A 21,642-nucleotide genomic window follows, 5' to 3' on the forward strand; every position below is an offset into this window, starting at 1 on the left:
GCAGACCTTGAAAATGCACAGGAAGAAGACCTGCCAAGGTGGTGGGAAACAAGAGAGCCAGGATGCTCACACAGCAGCAGGACCAGCCCCACAGCCCACGTTTTGCTGATGCCTTTCCAGATGTCTGCTGAAAAAAAGAAGGGTCAGACTCTCCCTGGTGCACATGGAGGAGCTGCATTGGCTGCCCCTGGAGCTACCCCAGCTGAATTCAGCAAAGAGCTGCCTCACTAGCCTCCCATCTCTCCACAACCATCTGAAAAATCTCACTCCAACACTCTGTCCTCACCTGAGAAATGATTTGACATGCAGAACTCTGCCTTCCAACCTAAGCAAAGCCATCCAAATATAAAAAGAAAACAACACACAGTGATCAGAGATCTCCACAGGAAAAACATCAGCCTCGTGGAAAAGCACATTGTTCCTAATACAGAATTTATCAGGCTGACGTATAGATTTTCCTGCACAAAATATGAAACCTGGATCTGAAAGGCTATTAACTCCAGAGAGATCCATTAAAGAAGCCTGTCTGCAAATGGTATTTAAAAGTATTGCATCATCCCAGGAGGTATTGTCATGCTCTTTGGCTACGATTCGACTGCAGGTCACATAGTTAAAACTACCTCCAAACCCTAAAACTCTTGATGTCAAAAAAATAATAATGTTCAGCAGCTTAGAACATGGACTTTTCTATCAGCTTCAACTGGAGCCATAAATATTAATGCATCCATAATTAGCCTTTTTAAATAATGCATCCAAAATTAAACATCAACGCAGTAATAAATCAGTCAGGCTCTTTGTTGTAGGTTTGTTTCAGGGGGGGTAGGGGTTTTTTCCCTTCCTGTGTCAGGCACATAAAATAAAATGCCAATTCCATCATCACCTCTTCCCACCGGACCACTGATTGGACCAAATCTGATGCCATTTGTACTTAAAAGTCATCTTTCTTTCATTTACAAAAATAAAAGTCATATCTGCTTTTTGATTTGCAAAATACTGACATGCAGCCAGCCCGAGCCAAAGCTGAGCTAATGTTATTGAAACCACAGGATGTGAAGGGAGACAAAGCTCATCTCAGAGTCAAGGTGAGACAGAAAGTCAAGTTTGCAAAGTCTCTCCTCCCTCACTGCACAGCACTCCCAGGAAGAGCCCTGCTCCCTGTGCAAAGAGCAGGAGGGAAGGGATCCCTGTGAGGGAAGGAATCCCTGTGATGCAGAAACTGTGCAGGGCTCTCCTCTGACACACCCCTCCTGGAGCTCACTGTGGGTGGGTCCCCAGCCAGGGCACCTGCAGCTCACCTGCTCCTCCCTGATCAAAGTGGAAACTCTGAACAGGATTTGGAGGTGTGAACTTCAGCAGAGTCCCCAAGCCAGGCTCAACACTTTGCAAAAAGACATCCAAAAGAGATCACTTGGCATTTGCTTGTCTATAATTACTGATTAGCCAGAGCTCCACCATCCATGGCAAGCTTCTGGCAAGGAAATGAAATCTCTTGCATTCTTGAGCTCCAAATTCTTTGCCCAAACACACCCCAGCGTGAGCTCTGAGAGTCCTACAGCACAGCACAGCCATCCCCCACTGCTCAAGAGCACTGTCTGCAGCTCCTCAGCAGGAGCTGTGGTTTGAGACTTTAGACACCTTGCTTAGACAGCACATCAATAATCCACACCTCCTCTATTTTATCAAACGCATATCTCAAGCTGTCTAGAAACCCTTACAGGAGTAGATTTCACAGCAGCCTGACAAGAAAGCAAATTCACAATTACTTCCAGTTAGGAAATTCTTGGGTAAACGCCCCAGGACATGTGGCATGTTCCATCCCATGTTGCTGTAAGTTTCCAGCTCCCTCTCCAGCAGCCTGGGAAGCAGGTACCGTGGCAGGAAAGTACAGGCTTCTCCTCTTGCATTGCCAAGCCACTCCTATTAACTGTTTCCAGGAATAACAAGACACTTGGAGTTTTCAGTCACATGGATTGATTTCTACAGTCTGCAGTGCAGTAAACTCGTTTTTTTCTTCCAAAGTTTTGCCAAACCCAAGCCCTGTTTTTATGAGAGGTTCTGTCCTGATGCTACATGTTCCTACACACCCAAACCAACTGTGGGTGCTCTGGTCACTGTCCCAGTCTGCACAGGCAAAAGGAGGAGGTTTCCCACTGTAAACAACACTGCACTCAACTGCCCTTTCCTCTTGCAACATCAGCACCCACAAAGCAGAGAACTCTCTCTCCCAGTCTCACACCATCCCACCAATCTGTTCCTGGAGCTCTCCCACAAAGTCCAGGCCACTTACGACTGATGGACGCTGCAGTTGTAGAAAACAAAATCCACAGAGGCAAATTTCTTCCCCGTCTCCTTGGATTTCAGGTAGAGCTTCACCACTCGCTTGTCCCCTGCAAGAGACCCAGGCAAAAAAAGACATCAGAAAGGACACAGTGCATGGCCCAGCATCCAGTGCAAGGCTTGTGATGGGCTGGAGGGAGCTGGGCATCACCACTCAGTCCAGTTAATTAACAAAATCCTCCAAGCGTGGCAATAAAAAGAGAGTGTTCATCCACCTCCATTCAGACATTTAAGGGGCCAAGTAGAGCTCTGAGCCCCTAGAGCTAAACACAACCTGCTGGCAGGGACACTGGGGCCTTAGGTTATACTGGGTGTGCTAAAGGAGTGTTTAATAGTTTTGGGGTCAGGAAAATGTCCTAGACCCCATAGCCACATCTACCCAGGAATGGTTCACAGATGGAAATAGGGCCAGGGTGACCAGGAGGAGTCAGCAAGTAAAATCACAAAGTGGGTTGGGTTGGAAGGGACCCTAAGGGGACCTTAAGGGACCAGCCAAGCCCAGTGCCTTAGGCTGCATCCAAGCAGCTGTGCCCATGGCTTGGAGGAGACTAAAGAACCAGCCTCCCATGAGCAGCAATTCCTTCTCCTCCTATATCCTGAGAATCCAAGTGGGGTTCAGAGTCCAACACTGGGATGACTGTCACGGGAGGATTGTCCTCCTCCACCTCTGCCTGAGGGGTAACACATGGGACATCTGTCTCAGGCTTTCTTGCACGCTGGGGCAGAAGCTCACCGCGGCCCCTGGTGATGGGGATGACATCCTTGGCAGAGGGAGAGCTGCAGTAGATCTTCCCATCCTCAATGCGGCTCTCGGACTCAGTGAAGTCTTCAAAGGAGCAGTTCACTCCTGCTGACAGGTCTGGGACGTTCCAGGCCTGCAGGACCAGCTAGGGAGGAGAGGCAAGAGCATCAACGCAGAGAACTGGGAGAATGAGCTCCTCTGTGTCTGCTATGTGTAAGTCTAGCCAACAGGAAAGACCAGGGGGTGCAATTCCTCCTCTGCCACCCACACATGGCGAGGAGACCTGCTCTGGGCTTTTGAAAGGGAGCCCCATCCATGCCCCTCCCTGCTCAAGGAAGGAGCACAGGTTTAAATGGGTTAAGAGCTGGAATGACTCACAGCCTCTGTCCTCTGCCCTTGACACACCAGAAGCCTCAGCTCTTTAGAGAGAACAAGAAGAGCATTGGGGCTGAAGTATGTTGCACAGAAAGGCAGAAAGGCACCCACTCCAGCAGAGGCGAGGAGGGGAAGAATCCACCTCTTCCTTCACAAAGTCATCCCCAGGGTCAGCAGTTCTCACTTTACAAAACGCTTGCCTTATTTCTAATTTGAATTTTTCACAGCTTCCAGCCATTAGTTCTTGTTATGCTTTTCCTTGATAGATTAAAAAGCCCTTTAGTCCCTGATATTTGCTCCTTGTAAAGGCACTTATACTCTGTAATCAAGTCACCTCTTAATCTTCTTTTTGATAAGCTAAGCAGATTGAGCTCTGGAAGTCTCTCACTGCAAGGCATTTTCTCCAGCCTTCAACTCATTTACATGATGTTTACGGGAGTTTTTCAGTCCCTCCCTTTGAAAGCTGCACTCCAGCCCAAACAGAGTATCTCCATGTCATCCACCCCAGACCTCTGTGCAGCATCCTGCCATCAGCATGGAGATAATTGATAATTACCCCAGGAGTGAGAACACTGCCCAGCTCCTGGCTCCATCCCAGGAGCATCAAGAGTCCACAGCGAGGGCTCAGCCCCAGCACCACTTTCCAGAACACCAGGTGAACCTCCATCCATGGCTAACTTTGGACTGGGCAATACCAAACCCCAATTTCTCTGCTAAACAGCCCCACTCAAACCCAGCTGCTCTGAAGGAACTTCACCCACACCACCCCCAGTTCCAGCATCCCAGCAGGTCCCATCTGCAGCCATATCGCATTTATCTCCACATTACCAAAGAATATTTACCCCTGCACAAGTGCTTTCCAAATTCTTTCCATCCAGTGACAATTCCCCTCTGATGAGAACTTTTTGAGATCTGTCACACAGCCAGTTCTTAATCCACTTAACACGTGCTTTAGCAATATTGTATAATGCTAATTTTTAATAAGAACGTTGTGTTGTACCAAGTCAAAAGCCTTGTAGGAGCCTAAAGACATCACATCCCCACAGTCCCTCTTCTAATTCAAGTCATAAATTCACCAAAGAGCAAAATGGGGTTTGTCAGACACAAACCCACATTGACTGGCATAAATTATATTCCCATCCTTAAATCATTATCAGGTGTATTCTGAACCTGCTCTTTTTCTTCTTCTAATTCTGAAGTAAAACAAAACAGTCTCTGACTATTTGGTCCTGAGAGAAAAAATGAGCACCTTTTCTGTTCTGGGGCTTTTCTCAACATTCAGTTATTTATTACAAAGTGATATTATCACACATACATCCTCAGGCCACAGAACTCCTTGGCCAACTTCTTTAGGATTCCTGAGTGCCACATACCTAGACCTTGCAGTTTATTACTAGTATATGCTGTTTCTTTTTCTCTTCACAGTGCTAATGGCCTGAAAAATACTTCAGGGAAGTGCCTCATCCTTTCTGCCTGCACAGAGAGAGAGCAGCAAGTTGAGCATCAAAGTCTCATCCCAAAATATCTACTGCAGGCTGGAGTCAGAGACAGGCTATTGAACTGGAGCTAGATCACTGGCCTATGAACAGCATTTCTGATGGTCATGCTTTATTATGGAGAAATATTTATTGCTCAGTTATGTCATTTCTGAGTAATCATCACCTGCTTTACTATCCCCATCAATATGGAGCCAACGGCCTGCCCTCATCAGTGCCTTGCACTTTGTTCTGCTTTGCCTCAGACCTCTCTTCCCCTTTTTTCCCATTCACCGTACAGTCATCAGTTATTTTTAATTGCCTGCACAGGGTGAGGAGGTGGCAGGGAGGAGGCTGAGGGAGCAGAGGTGCCTTACCGGGACCTCGGACATGGTGACGGAGATGTTCCTGGGCTGCACGGTGAGCTGCACGCACTGCGGCAGCTCCGAGGCGAAGCGCTGCGGCTCGTCCGCCCGCTCGCACCGGTCCTTGCGGGAGCAGCTGCGGGGAGAAAGCACTGTGGTCAGGAGGAGAATCCCCCGGGCTCCTGCAGGGCCTTGGGCTGGCAGCACGGCAAGCTCCTGGTACTAAAGTGATTTCAGCTTTTATTATAAGAAAAAGAAAGGCCTAAAGCAAGGGGGCCCGTGGGCCGAGCAGGAGCGTTCCTGTCAAGGGTGCTGCAGTGCCGGCGCTGGGGCTTCTTTTCAGCAGCGATGTCCCAGATGAAGAGGCACACATTCAGTGGGTCAGAAGCCCCTTTTTGTCCTGTTTTTTGTCCCTTTGGACTGGTTTCCTTTTTGATCCTTCATTTGCATGAAGGTTTAAGGTGCTTGATTGGCCCATTACAGTTCTGTCCAGGTTGGCTTGTTACACTTGGGGGGTGCTGCACTTTACTGAAGTGTGTTATGTTATATTGAGTACCATATTTCTTATAACTATACTTTTAACCCCTTTTACAATATAATAACCAAACTAACAGTACATGCTTAACGATCTCTCAACTATTTTACAACAGTTTTTAACCTATTTTTAACACTTTGGCATGGAAATGATGGCCAAGTAGGGACATCGGAGGACTGAGGCCCGTACCAGAGCTCTGCTCTCCCCAGAGACTTCAGGAGTATTTTATATTCAGTTCTTTTATTGGCACAAGAATGCTAAACCCAGGAGCCCATGGGCAGCAGCTTCACCATGCATAGCCTGGGCACCACAGGAGGGGATGACTGATCCCTTGGACCATTCCATCTCTCAGCATTTTGGGGCCAAAGTCCGAGAGGGATGCCCCCAAGGAGACCAGCAGTGGGGATGGACGCATTTTGTGAGCGGTAGGTGACTGGCAGAGCTGCAGGGACAATCCTGCTGTACTCACATGTTGTGCAGGACACACCAGCCACAGTGGGGGTCCCGGGAGCCCAGGCACAGCTCACAGCTCTCGTACTGCTCACAGCTCTCCACCGGCACACGCGTCACCTGCGGGGAGCAGGCACGAGTGAAGGGGCTCAGGCTGCTCTGCCCACCTTGACATGGCATAGACAGCCAGCACAGGCTCACCCTGGCCTCTTAGTGGGAAGGCATCACCCACCACCCTCACCATCGCCCTCTCCTCTCCCAGACCGAGGCAGCACATCCCACCCCAGAGAGACTTCTACTCCAAAAAAGTTCCTTTCATTGCTGCCCCTTAACAGTATTTGAGAGGGGGCTGGGCCAACTCAGCTCCACATGGGCTCCCAGTGCCAGCCAGGCACCCCATGGCTGCTGCAGCCCTGCTCTGAAAGGGTTACCAGTCCTTTATTAATTGCTCCTCCAGATTTGATTAAAATCCCCTCATTCTCCAAGCCCTTCGAGCTCTGTTACAACTGTTCATTTAATTACTTTCCACCAGCACTCTGATAACACCCAGCGTACCAGGGAAGAGAGTGGGCTTTATTAAGGAGAGGGGAGGAGAAGAGGGAGGACAGGGAGGGGGTGCAGGAAGGGGGCTCCTGCTTGCCAGCCAAAGGAATCTGCAGCACCAAGCAGCTGCCCATGCCTACTGTGCCTGTGCCTCAGTTTCCCCACCGCTCCCATGGGGCAGCACTCACTCATTAATTAAAATCTGCAAACTTCTCTACTGAAGGCTAAACCTGGGGTGTTCTCCCTCCAAACAGCACAGCAGAGCACAGGCCCAGCATGATGTCTGCAGGGCTGGCATTCATTGGCCAACCAGTCCCCCCTGAGTGTGAGGACACCTGTACTGTCCCCATTTGTTTGTCCCTGACATTGCTTTAGGCAGGTGGTGACAGAGGGTACGCCCCCTACACAGACAAGGTCAGGTCCCAGAAATTGTGGTGGTCCCTGGAGGAGATCCCCAGTACAGGTCAGTGCAACTGCCCCCTTGGCATCCAATTCTCCAGCAGAGGGGAAGCTCAGCTGAGCAAGCTCTGGGACAGAAACAGCCAGGGATGGAAATACAGCCCAGGACAGCTCCATGGAAGAGCCCAAATGCAGGTTCTGCCCCACCTAGAAAGCTGCATGTTTCCTGCAGCAGAGCAGAAACCAGAAACAGCCACTGGGAGGAGGGGGAGAAGAACTCTGCTGTCCCCTCAGGACTGTCTAGACAAACCTACATTCCTGCTCCATCTCCTTTCCCCTCCCAAGCCCTCGGGCTGGTGGCCAAGAGACTGAGAGGCTCCCAGCTCTTCTTGCAGTCCCAGTCACACACACACACCCCTGGCTGGACAGAGGAGCAGAGCTGCTGGGAGACACAGGCACAGCACAGCCCAGCAGGGCCACCCTGTGTCACCCACCAGACCCAGAGAGTGTCACCACCATGACAGGAACCCACTTCACTCCCTCCAGCCCAAGGGTGGATGAACTCACAGCAGCAGCCGTCCCACAGGTCATGGGGACACTAAGACAACCAAAACTTCCTATCAGGCACCCATCTGGTGCCAGGATGGCAGCACCAAATCCAGATTTGGTCTGTACCTCCAGCTGGCTCAGCACAAGCACAGCCAGGGACCAAGGGGTGAACACCAGCAGCCTGGGGGTGTACCAGCCTTATGTCCCCTCTGCTCTGTCATGCAAAAGCAGCTGCTCCAGAGGACAAAAAGTTGTTTGGAGCAAGAAGCTCCCGCTGACCTGCAAAACCCTTGCTCGGGGGGGATGGCCAAAACAGGGAGGAGGTTTATGGCCAGCCACTCACAGCAAGGAAGGGTCAGGAAGCCCTTGGTCCCCAGGGACCATGGGAATTTCAAGCAGCTGCTGCTAACAATTAAAGCCTCAGGACAGTGTTTCTGCAGGGAGGAGCTGCCCCAGGGTCCCTAGGCAGCTCCAGTCCCAGGAAGCAAAGGGCAGCACCCCCCAGAGATCTGCCCAAAGGCTTCCCAGCACTCAGGGCTGCAGAGTAGGGCTGCAGGGTGGGCTGCCAAGCCAGGAGAGCAGAGGATGCTGACCCCTCCCCTTACCTGTTTCTCAGTCATGGCATAGATGTGCTGGCGGTCAGGGCTCAGCACCAGGTCTCGCAGGATGGAGCTGCCTTCGTGGGCCACCACGTTCTCATACTGCACAGCTTGGTGCTTCCTCTCGGCTGGCAAATCCACCAGGATCTGTGGGGAGAGCAAGGGGGGATGAGCATGATCCCTCACACACCTCAGCCCCCCCAGGACGGGGGATACAGAATGTGCCCCATTAGGGACACCAGCCCTCCATGCCACACCCATGGGGTGACTCCACAGCCCCTGCAGCACAGCAAAGTATCAGATGCTCTGCAGGCATTCCATCCCTTTCCAGAAAACCAAACTGCAATGCCTCCCTTGCCTTACATTTGTCTGGTGCATCTGCGCCACATTCATGCTGATGGCATTCATCTCCCTCCAGGTGGGGGGAGGACACATTCCTGAATCTCACATTTCACACCACTATGTGCTGCTGCTCAGCCCCAAAACCCCTCCAAGCTGCAGCATGGAGCGGATGAGTCCCCAGCTTGCAGCAAAGCATCAAACCCCACCTTGCCCCAGTGATGCTGAGAGCAGCTGAGCTCACACAGCCTGAGCCCTGCCAGGCAGGGACACTGCACACAGGCTCAGCTCCCAACCGCCCATCCATCACAGGAAACACTTGGACTCGTCACCGGGAAAGTCAAGAGGGTCTCAAGGAAGTTGGAGGTCAACAGAGGTTCAGAGAGAGCCTTTGTTCCCTGAGCAGGAGCATGGTGAAGGCTTTAATCTCCTTGTGGCTCACAATTACATTAAAGCCCTTCCTAAGCACGCCGGTTCCTGCTGTCCCAGTGATCAGCTGCAGGCACACACCACACAGGGCTAAACTCAGCTCTGCCACTGGCACACCCTGACTGGCACCTCCACCAGCCAGAAGCACTTTGTGCTCATGCCATTACTTGTGATACCCCCAGATTTGGGCATGGGATAGCCCCAAGGGGGACAGAGCCAGAGAAATGCTCAGGGGATGGGATGGGATGGGGATGGGAGCCACATCAGCCGTACATTCTACAAAAATCCCAGCAGTAGACAGTGAAGCACCATGCCCAGCAAGACAGAGCAAACTCTACCTGTGATTATCTCCATACTGCTGCTGGCACACACAGAGACCTGGTCCAGCATCCCCATCTGCAGGACTCAGGATCCCCCCCATAGGAGAGGGGCAAACTGGCTGCTTGGAAGCATGCCCCCTCCCCAAATGCATCCCACAACCCTGCCCTGATTATCACACCCACTTCCACAGCCCAGCACATCCATGACCAGCCCTTGTGCCCCCATTTCAGCAGCCTGGCCACCTCGCCTGCTCCTGCAGTAAATTGCTGCCAGCATTTGCACAGCTCCCAGTCAGGAGGACAGGGGCTGGGAAAGCAGGATCCCGGTGTGCAGCTGATTAGCATGGAAATGTATGCGGCTCACAAACAAACCGGGGCCCGTTTAATTAGAGCGGCGCCTTTGATTCACTGCCAGCCTCCTGCATGCACCAGCCCCGGATTATTTTTAGGCAGTTTTACAAAACAAATGTATTTAATTAAGAAAGAGACCCCTGAGCAACCAGAGAGAGATGAGTCCTGCATAGCAGTGAGCAAAGGGGCTGCCCTCTCCCCAGGGATGTGACAACTGGGCTAGCAGGGCCAGGCTAACTCTTGAGAGCTCATGGCACAGCCAAAAACCCCCTGTGCCTCCTTCCACAGGACTGAAGAGCCTTCACCAAAACCCAAAATTGTCCTGGTATTCCCCCTACCTTTTCAGCATCCTTTGCTAGACCCTGCACAGACTCTGCTTCCCCATCAGCCTCACACTTGGTACCACTGCATGCTGGGGAACCCAGGGGTGCTAAAGCGTTTCTGGCATGGGTATCTTTCTGCCCAGGTGCAGGACCATGTTTGTTCCTACCCCAAACAGACCAGAAGAGGCCAAGCCCCAGACATCCACAGCACAGGGCCATGTGGCAGCCCTGCCCAGCAGTGTCCCTTGCTCTGTGGTACCCAGCATCACCCCCAGAGCACAACCCTGCCTCCCCACATCTCCTCACAAGTTGCTCCCCTACCAGCAATCTGTTTCTCCCTACAAAGTCCTTCCCAAGCCAGCTCTCTGGAGGAGAGTTACCCCTTCCACTCCCCAGCAAGGCACCATGTCCCCACCCCACCATGGCAAGGTGACAAACACACCTTTCCAATCCTTTTATGGGCTGCAGTTGTGGCACACAATAATCGATACAGTTTCCCCCTGGTTCTAAAATAGATCTATGGCTGCGTGTGGTGCTGGCAGTAATTTTTAACTAGCGGGGTAATTTCCCCATTACATTATTGCACTGTGCAGTGCTGGGAAAGAGAGAGAGATGTATTAAAAAAACAACAGACATGAAGCACTTCCAGTTAATTTGAGGCTCCAGGAAGAACCTAAAAATACTCTCAGTAGTCAAACGGGGCTGGAGCCCAGCCTGACACACGTCAGGATGTTCTGGTGGGGCCATGCACACACAAGAGCCCTTCTCTATAGCACCTCTCCCCCTGTTAAGGATAACCTGTAGGTGTGCTTGGGAATCAGGAAAATGAAATTTGGGAGAGTTGGTAATCAAGATGTTTTCTGGTTGGCCAAAGTGCAGGGCACAGACGGAGACTGTGACTTAGCTCATGGTAGGAAAATGCATCCTAACACTCCTCTCCAGCATGAGGAGACCATAGAATCACAGAAAGGTTTGGGTGGAAGGAAGCTATAGTTCATCTAGCTCTAACACCTCTGTTCAGCTCCCTGGTTCCATTATACCATATTGCTCAAAGCCCCATCCAACCTGGCTTGAACACTCCTGGGGATGGGGCACCCACAACTTCCATGAGCAACCTGTGTGAGCAGACAGACCCCAGACTCCCCCACTCCAAGCAGGACCCAACTGCCCAGAGCACCCACTCTGACCAAAGGTGGAAATGCAGCATCAGGGCCCTTCCAGCAGGGTTAGCCCAACATGAACCTACCCATCATGGCCAGCAGGACAAGGATGGGCTCTTTGGACTACAAGCATGGTAGGGCAGCACAAGGAATGCACAAGGAATACACAAGGAATGCACAAAGAGCCTCACATCTCTCACAGACACTGGAAGGGGCCCCTTTCCTCCCCTTCCCTGCATCCAGGGTAGCTGGGAGCAGGGAAAGGGGGAGAGGATGCAGTTAAATCAGAGCAGACCCCCTCAGAAACACTCTCCTTCCTGCCCACCCTGGCTGCCTTCCCACCCAGGGGAAAAGACATTTACCATAAATAAATAAATAAATAAACATATTAACCTTTCTCCTCATCCTGACGCTGATATAATTACCCAATACTAATAATTACTCACACTAATTTCTTGCTCAGGATTCCTGCCCTCACTCCTGCCTGCCTCAGGCTGGCTTCAGACAGCAGCTCAGTGGTGATGCCTCCTCCCAGGAGCTGCAGGAGCCCCAAGGGGCAGCCAGCTCCCGGGGCTGTACTGAGGCACAGCAGCAGGAGCGAGGGTCTTGAGGGGCTGCTGCCTTTTTTAGCACATAGGGAGGGCCAGAGGCATGAAATTATAAACTCCCTGCTTGGGTGAATCATCTCAAAGCAAGCCCAGGGGCTGCTCTGCCAGAAACCCATGGGCACAGCCTCCCCACTCAAACAATGAGCCCATCCCCATGGGGCCAGCACCCAGAATAAATTCCCTCTAAGAGGGGTTTAAGAGCTGCACCACCAGAAGCTGAGAATCCTGTCAAAGGAAGGATGAGGGATAGGATGGGGGGCAATACCCCAACCCCTGGAGACCCTGGTGTAATGAGTGACTGCACACTGCACACCCCAGCTGGGCAAATCCTCTCCCAAGAGACCCAGAGATGGTTCCTGGGGTTGACTTTGTCTTGGCTGGAGAAAGGAGCTGCCATCCCATACAAGGCTTTGGGGGAGACAAGCCTGTTACCTTGCTAAGAAACAGCTCCTTCCATGGCAGCACACTTCTCCCCTAGGCAAGGTGCCCTTCAGGCTTGCCCAGGTGAGGAGGCACTTCCCCAGTGCCACAACCACTGCTGATCAGCCAACTGCCAGGAGAAACATCTCCCAACATCCTCACAGCACCAGGCAGAGAGGAACCAGCTTTGGGAAGACAGGCAATGAGAGGAACGCGGGGCAGCAGCCATGACCTGGCACCCACCCAGCCCTGGCAGCAGGTCCAGAGGAGGACAGGGCTTTACAGCTCAGTCTAGGCCAGGGACACCAGGTGGAGAGGGAGGAAGCCCAGCTGGAGAGGGAAGGCAGCTGCAGACATGCCAAGGCTGCTTTTGGATTTAACACATGCCAGCAGAGCTCTGTGCGGGGTCTGGGAGGTGTTTGGGTGGGCCACTGGCTCCTCACAGCACCAAACCCACATTTTTGGGGGCCCACAGAGAAGGCCCCCAAGAGACCCAACCTCACAGGGGACACCCCTAAGCCCAGCAGCAGGAGGAGGGGGCTCTGCACTGCCCCACAGCCAGTGTTCCTGCAGGCTTTCACCCCAGCCTCACATCTGCCCACCCCCAGGCTCTCCAGGCTCTGCACTGCCCCACAGCCAGAGTTCTCATACACCCTCCCAGCCCAGCCTCACATCTGCCCACCCCCAGGCTCTCCAGGCTCCATCCTGGGTCCCCAGCGTTCCCCCAGCCCCCTCCCCGGGCAGGAGAAGTGCTCAGTCAGGCTTTGTACTCTTATCAGCGCGGGGCTGTGATTAATTCGCAGCGGCTGGCAGCAGCTACAAGAGGAGGGCGCTTCTGCCCGCCTGCCACACTTCAAAGGCAGGGACTTATCAGCCTGAAACACACTCGGCAGCCTTTTCACGGGGACCCTTTCCCGTTCCACGGGGCTCGCACGGCACTGACAGGCAAGGCAAAGAAAGGCTTATTTATGGGAGTGCATTTCAAAGCCTCCCCTCTTCCCTCTCAACACACGCTGAGGGATGCACAGAGTTCCCCAGCCCCAGCGATCTCCACTGGGGACAGAGATTAAACAGGCAGGGATGAGACATGGCTGTGAGGAGAGGATGCTGGAAAGAGGGCCCTGCCCTACCTGTGCCCGTGTCCTGGTCACCTCCTGGCCTGTCACCTCACCAGTGAGCAGCTCTGCAGCACATGGCTGAGTTGGGAGGAGGAAGATGCTTTGTCATGGGTGGAGGGCAGAGTGCAGCCCCAGGAGTGAAACCTTCCCCTCCCAAGGCCACTGGGGCTCACAGCTCAGGCACCAAGGAAGCCCCAGACTTCCACACCCAAATCAGCAGGTGCCAATGTCCCCTTCCCTGAGAGCAGGGCCCTGTGAACACCCCCAGCATTCTGCTTTGATTTTGGCACCATCCCCCCCAAAAGGCATAGGATAGGCCAAATATAACCAGGAGTGGAGTGGGTCCTGCAGAGCTGCCCCTGCAAGCCATGGGGCCACCTCCCAGAGGGAACAGAGGGCCTATGCAGCCTGGCCACACGGGGCAGAGGTGACAGCTGCTGCACAGTGTCACACAACACCACGCTGACAAGCCTGCAGCAGGAAAAGGCACATCCCATGTCCAGCCAGGGGGGCTCCTGGGGAAAGGGATGGCCTTGGGGGGGGTCAGCCTGCAAAGCCCCTCTTAGCACATGGCCTGGGTTCACCCCAAGGCAGTGAGAATGTGGGGACAGGCACACCAGCTGCCCCTCCACATGCCTTTCCCCAGGACAAGCAGCTGCCACACACACGCCCTTCTCCAGTTTCCAAAGGAAGGGAAAGGGTTTAAATTAAATTTCTGGATCAGCTGCTCCAAGGAGACACATTCTCTTTTTCCTTTCACCCAGAAAGGTGCAGCAAAAGGCAGGGACAGGAGCAGCTGCAGGGCCATGGCATCATCTATCCCATGGACACAGCCCTGGGACATGGGTACTGCTGGGGAAGGGGACCTATTTCAGGTCACCAAACTTTGATGTCCAGGGTAGTGAGGATTTGCCCCTGGCTTTGCTCAGACAACAAGGAAATGGCCATTAGGAGTGCCCCAACCTTGCTTTACCAGGGCTGACCCTTACAGTGCCCTAACCCTTACAGTGCCCTGTAAGGCAGGGCTGTGGGGATGCATCTCACAGGGCTTGTCCCAGGGCTGATGACAGGATGGGCCCCACAGAAACATCCCAGCTATGCAGGGCAGGCTGGCAGCCGACACCCCGGCTCCCCCAGCCAGCCCCTTCCCTGCCATCCCAGCAGCTGCCTGCACAGGAATGCACCAGGATCAGACACACACCTCCTGCCAGACAGACAGGCAGCTGCTGGGATCTGGCAGAGCTGGGCTCTGTCCTCTCCACCTACCCTGCAGGAGAAGGTTTCACTGATGGCTCACACAGGGCTGGGACGCTCCAGCCTCATCACTAACCTGCCTGATTCCATTCACTGAACCCACTCACTTGATGAAGAGGAGTACAAGCCAGGCTTTTGTCCTGGGCCCAACATCACCCTGAGTTGGAGAATGTTGGGACTTCAATCATATTGGTACAATAAAGCAAAAAACAAGGAGATACTTAATCTAAATCCATTCTCAAATGCTCAGCAACAAATCCAGCACCTCACCAGCACTGGCAGATGTGGCACAGGTTCACCAGCTGGTTTCAAAGCTCGTGTTACAGCCAATGTGTCATCCCCAGGCAGGATCCTGAGCTCAGCCACGTGGGCTGGGGACAGACACACTCACTGCACCAGAATTGGGAACTGGTGAAGCTCTGGGGTTTGCCATAGGAAAGAGAAGAGAGAAGGAGGCAGGGCAGCAGCCCTGCCCAGCAGGCCCCCAAACACAGCAACACCTTCCCCAGAACTTCTCAACCGCCTTTTCCTTTCATTTAAACTCATTTCCATCTTTCCCTCTTGTTCAGCCACCCACACACAAGTGGTGCTCCACCATGCTAAGTGGGCTCAGCAGAGCCAGCTACACCAGCAGCAGCCCACACAGCACAGCACAGCACAGCACTGACCAGCCCCATGTACACCATCTGCAAACCCGCCCAAAACCTCTCCTGACCAGCTCTGCCAGCACTGCTCCCTCAGCAGCATGGGAAGTGCAGCCCAACACACTGTCCCAGCAATTTTGACAGAATGAAGACAATGTCAAAAAAATCCTTCCCATCTCTCTGTACCAAAACTGAACTGCTGGAAAGAGGGAGCAAGTGCCAGGATAATGCACAGGAGAAGCACCTCTGGCAGAGCCAAACCCAGGTGGGGAGGGACTGATGGATGGTGAAGTCACAATGAAGTGGCAGGAGGAATTACAATGTGTGATGGGTTAGGGCAGTTGCCCCACTTTCATCCCAAATAAAGCCCTGGGTCCCATCCGCATCCCTGCCACCCCACAGCAGCTCCAGCAGCCTTGAGCCATTGATTTCTCAGCTTTGCCCTTCAAAGCCCTCTTGGCTCAGAGCCCAGTGCATATTGTCTAGTCACTCAGGAGCAAAATATCTCTATTATTATTGCAATTATTTCCCAATCAGCATAGCTCAGGGCTGAGGCAGTCAGAGGGGGCCCCCAACAAGCAAATCAATGGGCAGGCACTGCCCTGGGGCTCCCAGGGACCAGGCAGGAGGCACTGGCAGCTGTTGAGTGGCACAAGGGAAGGGGGATGGGGACCCCAGGGACCCCTCCATGTGATGCTGTGACCTGGCAGGGTGGCAGTCTTTGCTGACCCTCAGCCAAGCAACAGTGATGCAACTTCACCTCTGCACAGAGCTGCAGCACCACCAGCCCTGCAGGATCTGCATGCTGGGCTCTGCCTCCAGGCTAAAGAGAACTGACAGCAATTCCAGAGTGTCCCTGGGGAAGCACAGCAGCTGCCAGGACATCAGTTCCCTGGGGAGGGAGCCTCAGAGGGTCCCCAAAACTGTGCCTCCAGCAACACAGTGCATGTGCCCATTCCAGCAAAAATATCCTGTGAAACCCCAGCAGCACATCCCGCTGAAGAAATGTCCCTTGCAAGAGAGAGGAGCACAGGCAGGTAAGACAATCCTGATTTTTCTCAAGCCCTGGGAAGAAAGGAGGGAGCTCTGGAGGGAGGAAAGCCCAGTAACAGATGGAGAAGGAATTTTAGCCTTGCAAAATGGAAGGTGAGGACAGGAAGAGCACAAAGCAAAATGCAACAGGGATCTCCTCTCTGCGTCCCACTGTTCTTCTCCATGCAAAAATAAAGCCCTGGGTGACAGCAGTGAAGGGCAGAGCACATCACAGAAACACTGGATTTTTCCTCCTGTTCATTAATTACTGTAGGTATCCCAGAAGTCCCAGCAGGCCCCAGGCATGAGAGGCATGAATGAAGCCATGGCAATGTGTCACCTCCAGCTCCCACAGGACTCAGGCTGCACGTGACCAGCCTGGGGCTGGTTAATTCCTAAACCTCCCAGAGAAGGCCCTGGGGAGAAAGCTCTAACCTGAAGGGCTCAATACTGAGTTTTCAAAACAAAAACCATCTCTTCCACTGCCAAGGCACTGGCTCCTCCAGAGATCACATGGGGACCAGTCCAAACCCTGGGCTACTGGTGCTCCTTGACACACAGCCCATCACAGGGAGCAGAGCAGACCCAGAGCCACCAGCCCCAGCCTCTCCATAGCTTAGAATTTCCTATTTATTCTTCAAATCCAAATTATTTACCTCTTAATGATGCTGCTCAGCTCAACAGAGCAGCATAAACCCCCTTTCCTGAGCTTCCCTCAGTTTCTGCCCACATATACAACCAGCCCAAGACAACCTCACCATGAATGCCAAAGGCTTGTCCCACCACCCTGACCATCCTGACCACTTGGGACATGGAGCAATGATCAGGCAAAGTCTCTGCCAGTGGCTCAAAGCCTTGCTGCCTGACAGCAGGAATGCGGACCACCCCATTTCCAGGGAAAAAAGGCAGGGAGGGGGTAACAGGCCTTCACCAGGGACATGTCAGGGAGGAAGCACCAGCTCCCAGGGCTGCAGCACAGCTGGAGATCAGCTGGATCCCTCCTCCCCTCTCGGCTCCAGGAAAATAGCTGTTTCCTTCCTGGTCCCTGAACAGCACAGCAGCAGAGAGGAGCTGCCTGAGCGCTAGGCAGGGCTTTGGCCTTGCAAACAGAGGGGCCAGGGGCAGGAAAAGCCCACAGAGTGGGGGCTGCAGAGGGGCATACCCCAAGGGGGGATCTGTTTCAGGGTACTCCCCTGGTCAGCTGCCCTCCCAGCAGCCCCACACACAGATCCAGCCCCAGTCAAGCCCTGTTTCAGTGAGGCTGAATGGCTCATGTCTGGATTTACCCTTCCATCAGACTGCAGCACCTTCTGCAGGCCCACCTCAGCCTCCCACTCATTCAGCTCCAACCACATAAGTGCACCAGCCACTATTTCCACGGCATGAGAGCCAAAAGCCATTTCCTGCAGCAAGGGCACTATAATAGGAACAAAATCCACTGCAAATTCACCTCCACACAGGGAGAAGGACAACACCGATGGCACGGCGGGTTCGGCTTCACCCATTTAACACCAGCTTTGATCCCTTCCTGCCCATCAGTCCTCTTTTTACTGCAGCTCTGGGCTGTCCTGGTGTTTTATCTCCATGGACAAATCACACCAGGCTGCCCGGGAGGAGCTGATAAGCAATAAACAATCAGGGTCTAAATATCGCAGGGCACAGTGACATTAAATATTAAGAGGCAGCACAGGCAGTAGCACTGGGCATGCAGAGTCTCTCAGAGATTCAATGACAAAACCATGCATTACCTGATGGATTCCATGAGAATGAAACCCGTGTCATCAGGAGAAGACAGAAAGTTACAGCCACACTTTTTTTTTATTTTTTCTGGTCAAGAGCTCCACTATCAACATGCTATGATCAAAACTCCAGGTCCTGCCTTTCCTCATAGAACAGCCCCTGCTCCAAACACAAACACTTTCAAGATTAGAGAAGAAATCCTCCAACATTCCATGGCCAGTGATCCTGGTGATAACAGCCAGCTAAGCCTGGTTTCACACTGAGCACACCAGAGTGCCTGCAAATATTTTGCTTGAAAAAGATTTAGACCCTCTCACTCACTCCAGCTTGAGCTCTCGATGCTAAATTCCGTGATCTTCCTTTTTGCTCACATTTTAAAATTTCATTCCCATACTCTAAACTTCTGGCCCTCCTACACCATTTCCAATGGCTACACTAGACCCTTCTATACATTTCCAAAAAGCCAAGGGAAAGCTATGGAAGCTATGGGGCCATGGCTCCCCAGCATGCAGAACCCAGAGCAAAGAAAACCACTTGTCTGCAGTGAGCTCCCTGTTCAAAACCAGGATGGAAATGAGACCCTTCAGTCTGTGCATCAGAGCAATTTCGAAGGAGAGATTGAGAAGATTTAAATATAGAGATTGCTTTCCTCAAGGATGCTGCTGAAGATATTTAAGAGCTCAGGTTTTACACAGCGTGGATTTCCTCTGGAACCACTGCAGAACTCCCTGCCCTGCTCCTGCAGGCAGCAATCCCTTCTGCAGGCTCCCAGGGAGCACAGGGTGCTGCTGGCCAACACAGAGCCCATCACTGACCACGGGGTGGGGTGGCCACATCTTACCCAGAGTGGCAAAATGGGGTGCAGAGGGGCTGGAGCCCACCCTGAGCTTTCCAGGTGTGATAGTACTCAGCCACAAATCATTGTGACCTCAGCTCTTGCAGGTCCATGCAATGGGAGATGAAGAGCCTGGCTGTCTCCTTAACAAGTTCCTCCTGGGAATGCAGGGCTGCTCCCTGAAAGCCCAGCTTTTGCTAAGACCAGACCAAACCACATGCCACATTGAAAACTAAGTTCTCAGAAGATCTTCAAGGAACACCTACCACCCTCTCCACCATTCCCAGTGCTTACAGATGATGTCAAGTGGAGCTGCTTCCCACCAGCACTTGCCAGCACCTTGGCCATGGGGCATTCCCACACAGGAATGCAGCTCACACTTGGCAGCCTGGAGAGAGCTGGGCCAGGGTCAAGAATAGCTGGACCTTACCAGCCTAGTGCTGGAGGGAACAGAGATGGGGACAGGCAGAAGCATAAACAGCCTTATCCCAAGATGCAACCCTGGCAGACACCCATCACATGCCTGAATATCTGTAAAGGGAGGCCAAGGGGTGGGAAATGATGTTAATTAAAGTTTTAATTACTGTAACCAAACGAGTAGTATAATTACTTTATTCTCACAGAGACTTCAAACTGATTAAGGACCACGTGCACAATCTTCGGGTTGATGCGGTTTTTAATTAAATGTGCCATGGAAGATGGTGAGGGGTGGGCAGGACCATGGCTCAGCCCTTCCTGCACCTCCAGGGACCTCCTGTGAGCAGGGAGCCCAGGCTGGCAGAGGCACAGGGGTCAGCAGCAGCCAGTGCCAAAGGCAGCTGCTCTGGCAGAGACTGAAGCTGCGGGGTGCACGCTGGTGTCTTGCAGGAATAGCTCCTCTCCCACACATCAGCCCTCAGCTTCACATTCCCCCCAAACATCTACCTTTACAAACACTTCCAAAACAGCCCCACATGGGCACTGAAAATATTAATAAACTGGTGCTGCCAACTGGAGGGAATGATTAAAAAACAATTTTGCGAAGGTATCCTTTTCAAATAATAATAATACTAAAAGACAAAGCAGTAGAAATTAAATTCCCAGTCCCCTACCTCAAATAAATAGTATCAGAATTTGAAATGAGACACAATTACCCCGGCAAGGTTAAAGCCGCTAATGCACACGGAATACAGAATCACCATCCATCATAATCATATCTCATATCGCAGCCATTATTTATAATTAGGAGGCACAGTTTAAAAAACACATAAAGACGCCCATGCAATGCAGTAATTCTTCTGTTATTGCTCCTGGAGGGCCAATCCTGCTCCGATTTGTGAAGTCCAGGATCAAGCAAAAGTAATTCCCTAAAAGTCATTCCCAAAAATCTCCTCTCATGGAAGGGGAACGCACTTCAGCCCTCCTCACAAGCCATGCTGGCAGCAGTAGGGCACATCCAGGTTCCTCCCAGCCATTTCAAACCCAAGTGAGCTCACAAAGCACCCAGACATGAATTTACAATTTTTTTCCCCAAATGTCAGTGCAGGAAGAGTGGAGCTGAGCAGACAGCTCAGCCACAGCCTGGCTCAGCAAGGCAGGGACAGGCATGCCTGGTGAGCTCTGCCTGGGCTTTCTCCTCAGCTGGGTGGTTGGGGGATTTTACCTATTTTCAAAACCACAGAACGAGTTACAGCAAGAGCTGAGAAAGCCAAAAGCCAACCCCAGAGCTGCTGAAAGCTGCCCTCCTTTGAAGCGTGGGCTTTGCAGTCTGCCCCCGTGCCCCAGCGAAATATTAACAAGCTTCCGGTGAGGCAGGAGGAAATTACGCTTAATATATTCTGGGGAAGTCCGCAGACAGCAGAGCCTGAGCAGCAGAGCCTGGCTCCAGAGGGACCTGCCTCCAAATCCCCTCTCCTGCCAGCAAGGAGGAGCAGGCAGCCTGCAGCCCTGCAGGGACCTGCAGCAGCTCCTTCACACACAGGCGCTGAGCAAAGCCTGACACAGAAAAGCACAAAGCCCTGGCTCAGAAAAGCACAAACCCCAGGGCCATGGTGGGGTATGCAGCTGGTTCTGAGCCCCAGGAGTCTGGGAGAAGTGGATTTACACCCTTTGATGACAAAATAGAAAGCAGCAGTGCTTGGAGATGGTGTCCTGGGGACATAAAGCCGTGATGGCAGAGGTGACAGCAAAAGCACAGGTATAAGACCACAGGAATGAAAGATGCATGAGCATATGTGTGTAAATCTAAGGTACAGTGTGCTTGTGGATGGAAAAGCAAGCTGGGATAAGGACAGGGAAGAGCTGAGGCACAAATCTCAGGCTCAAGCAGCCCCAAGAAGGAGCTCAACCCTCAGCAAGCCAAAGCCAGCTCGCCCCACCAGTCTCATGACTCTTACTCACAGCAGAGCTGCACTTTCTCAGAAGTTTCATTAAGCTGTAAAATAAGAAAAAAATAAAAAGGAACAAAAAAAAAAAAAAAAGCGCCAGCTTGCAGATTCACGTACAAACACATATCTCCCCAGAACTCAGGAAACACTCTTCAAATTAAAGTTGCCATAAAGAGAGCAAAACCTCAGCAAAGTTTTCAGCCTCTTTAGGTCCCTTTACTGGGGGTGCTGTGCTCCTGCAGCACAAGAGGATAATAGGCACAAGGAGCAGTTGGAAGGACAGCACCACCAAAAAGAGGGGCTCTGTGCAGAGCAGCACTGCCACCATGAAAGG

General features: G+C 52.4%; 1 protein-coding gene across 2 annotated transcripts in view; it reads right to left on the bottom strand.

Moving 5' to 3' along the window:
- The window catches only part of PLXNA1 (plexin A1), a 115,331-nt gene that overhangs the window by 57,886 nt on the left and 35,803 nt on the right, over positions 1 to 21,642 (bottom strand). For both annotated transcript variants that reach the window (XM_059479831.1, XM_059479832.1), the window contains exons 4-8: positions 8,376 to 8,516; positions 6,299 to 6,399; positions 5,307 to 5,430; positions 3,071 to 3,224; positions 2,288 to 2,387 (exon numbers count right to left, since the gene is read on the bottom strand). In XM_059479831.1, coding sequence (XP_059335814.1) covers positions 2,288 to 2,387; positions 3,071 to 3,224; positions 5,307 to 5,430; positions 6,299 to 6,399; positions 8,376 to 8,516 — 620 coding nt within the window. The remainder of the gene's footprint in view (positions 1 to 2,287; positions 2,388 to 3,070; positions 3,225 to 5,306; positions 5,431 to 6,298; positions 6,400 to 8,375; positions 8,517 to 21,642) is intronic.

This window comes from Ammospiza nelsoni, chromosome 11, assembly GCF_027579445.1.
Source record: "Ammospiza nelsoni isolate bAmmNel1 chromosome 11, bAmmNel1.pri, whole genome shotgun sequence".
In the NCBI taxonomy this organism is placed as follows: Eukaryota; Metazoa; Chordata; class Aves; order Passeriformes; family Passerellidae; genus Ammospiza; species Ammospiza nelsoni.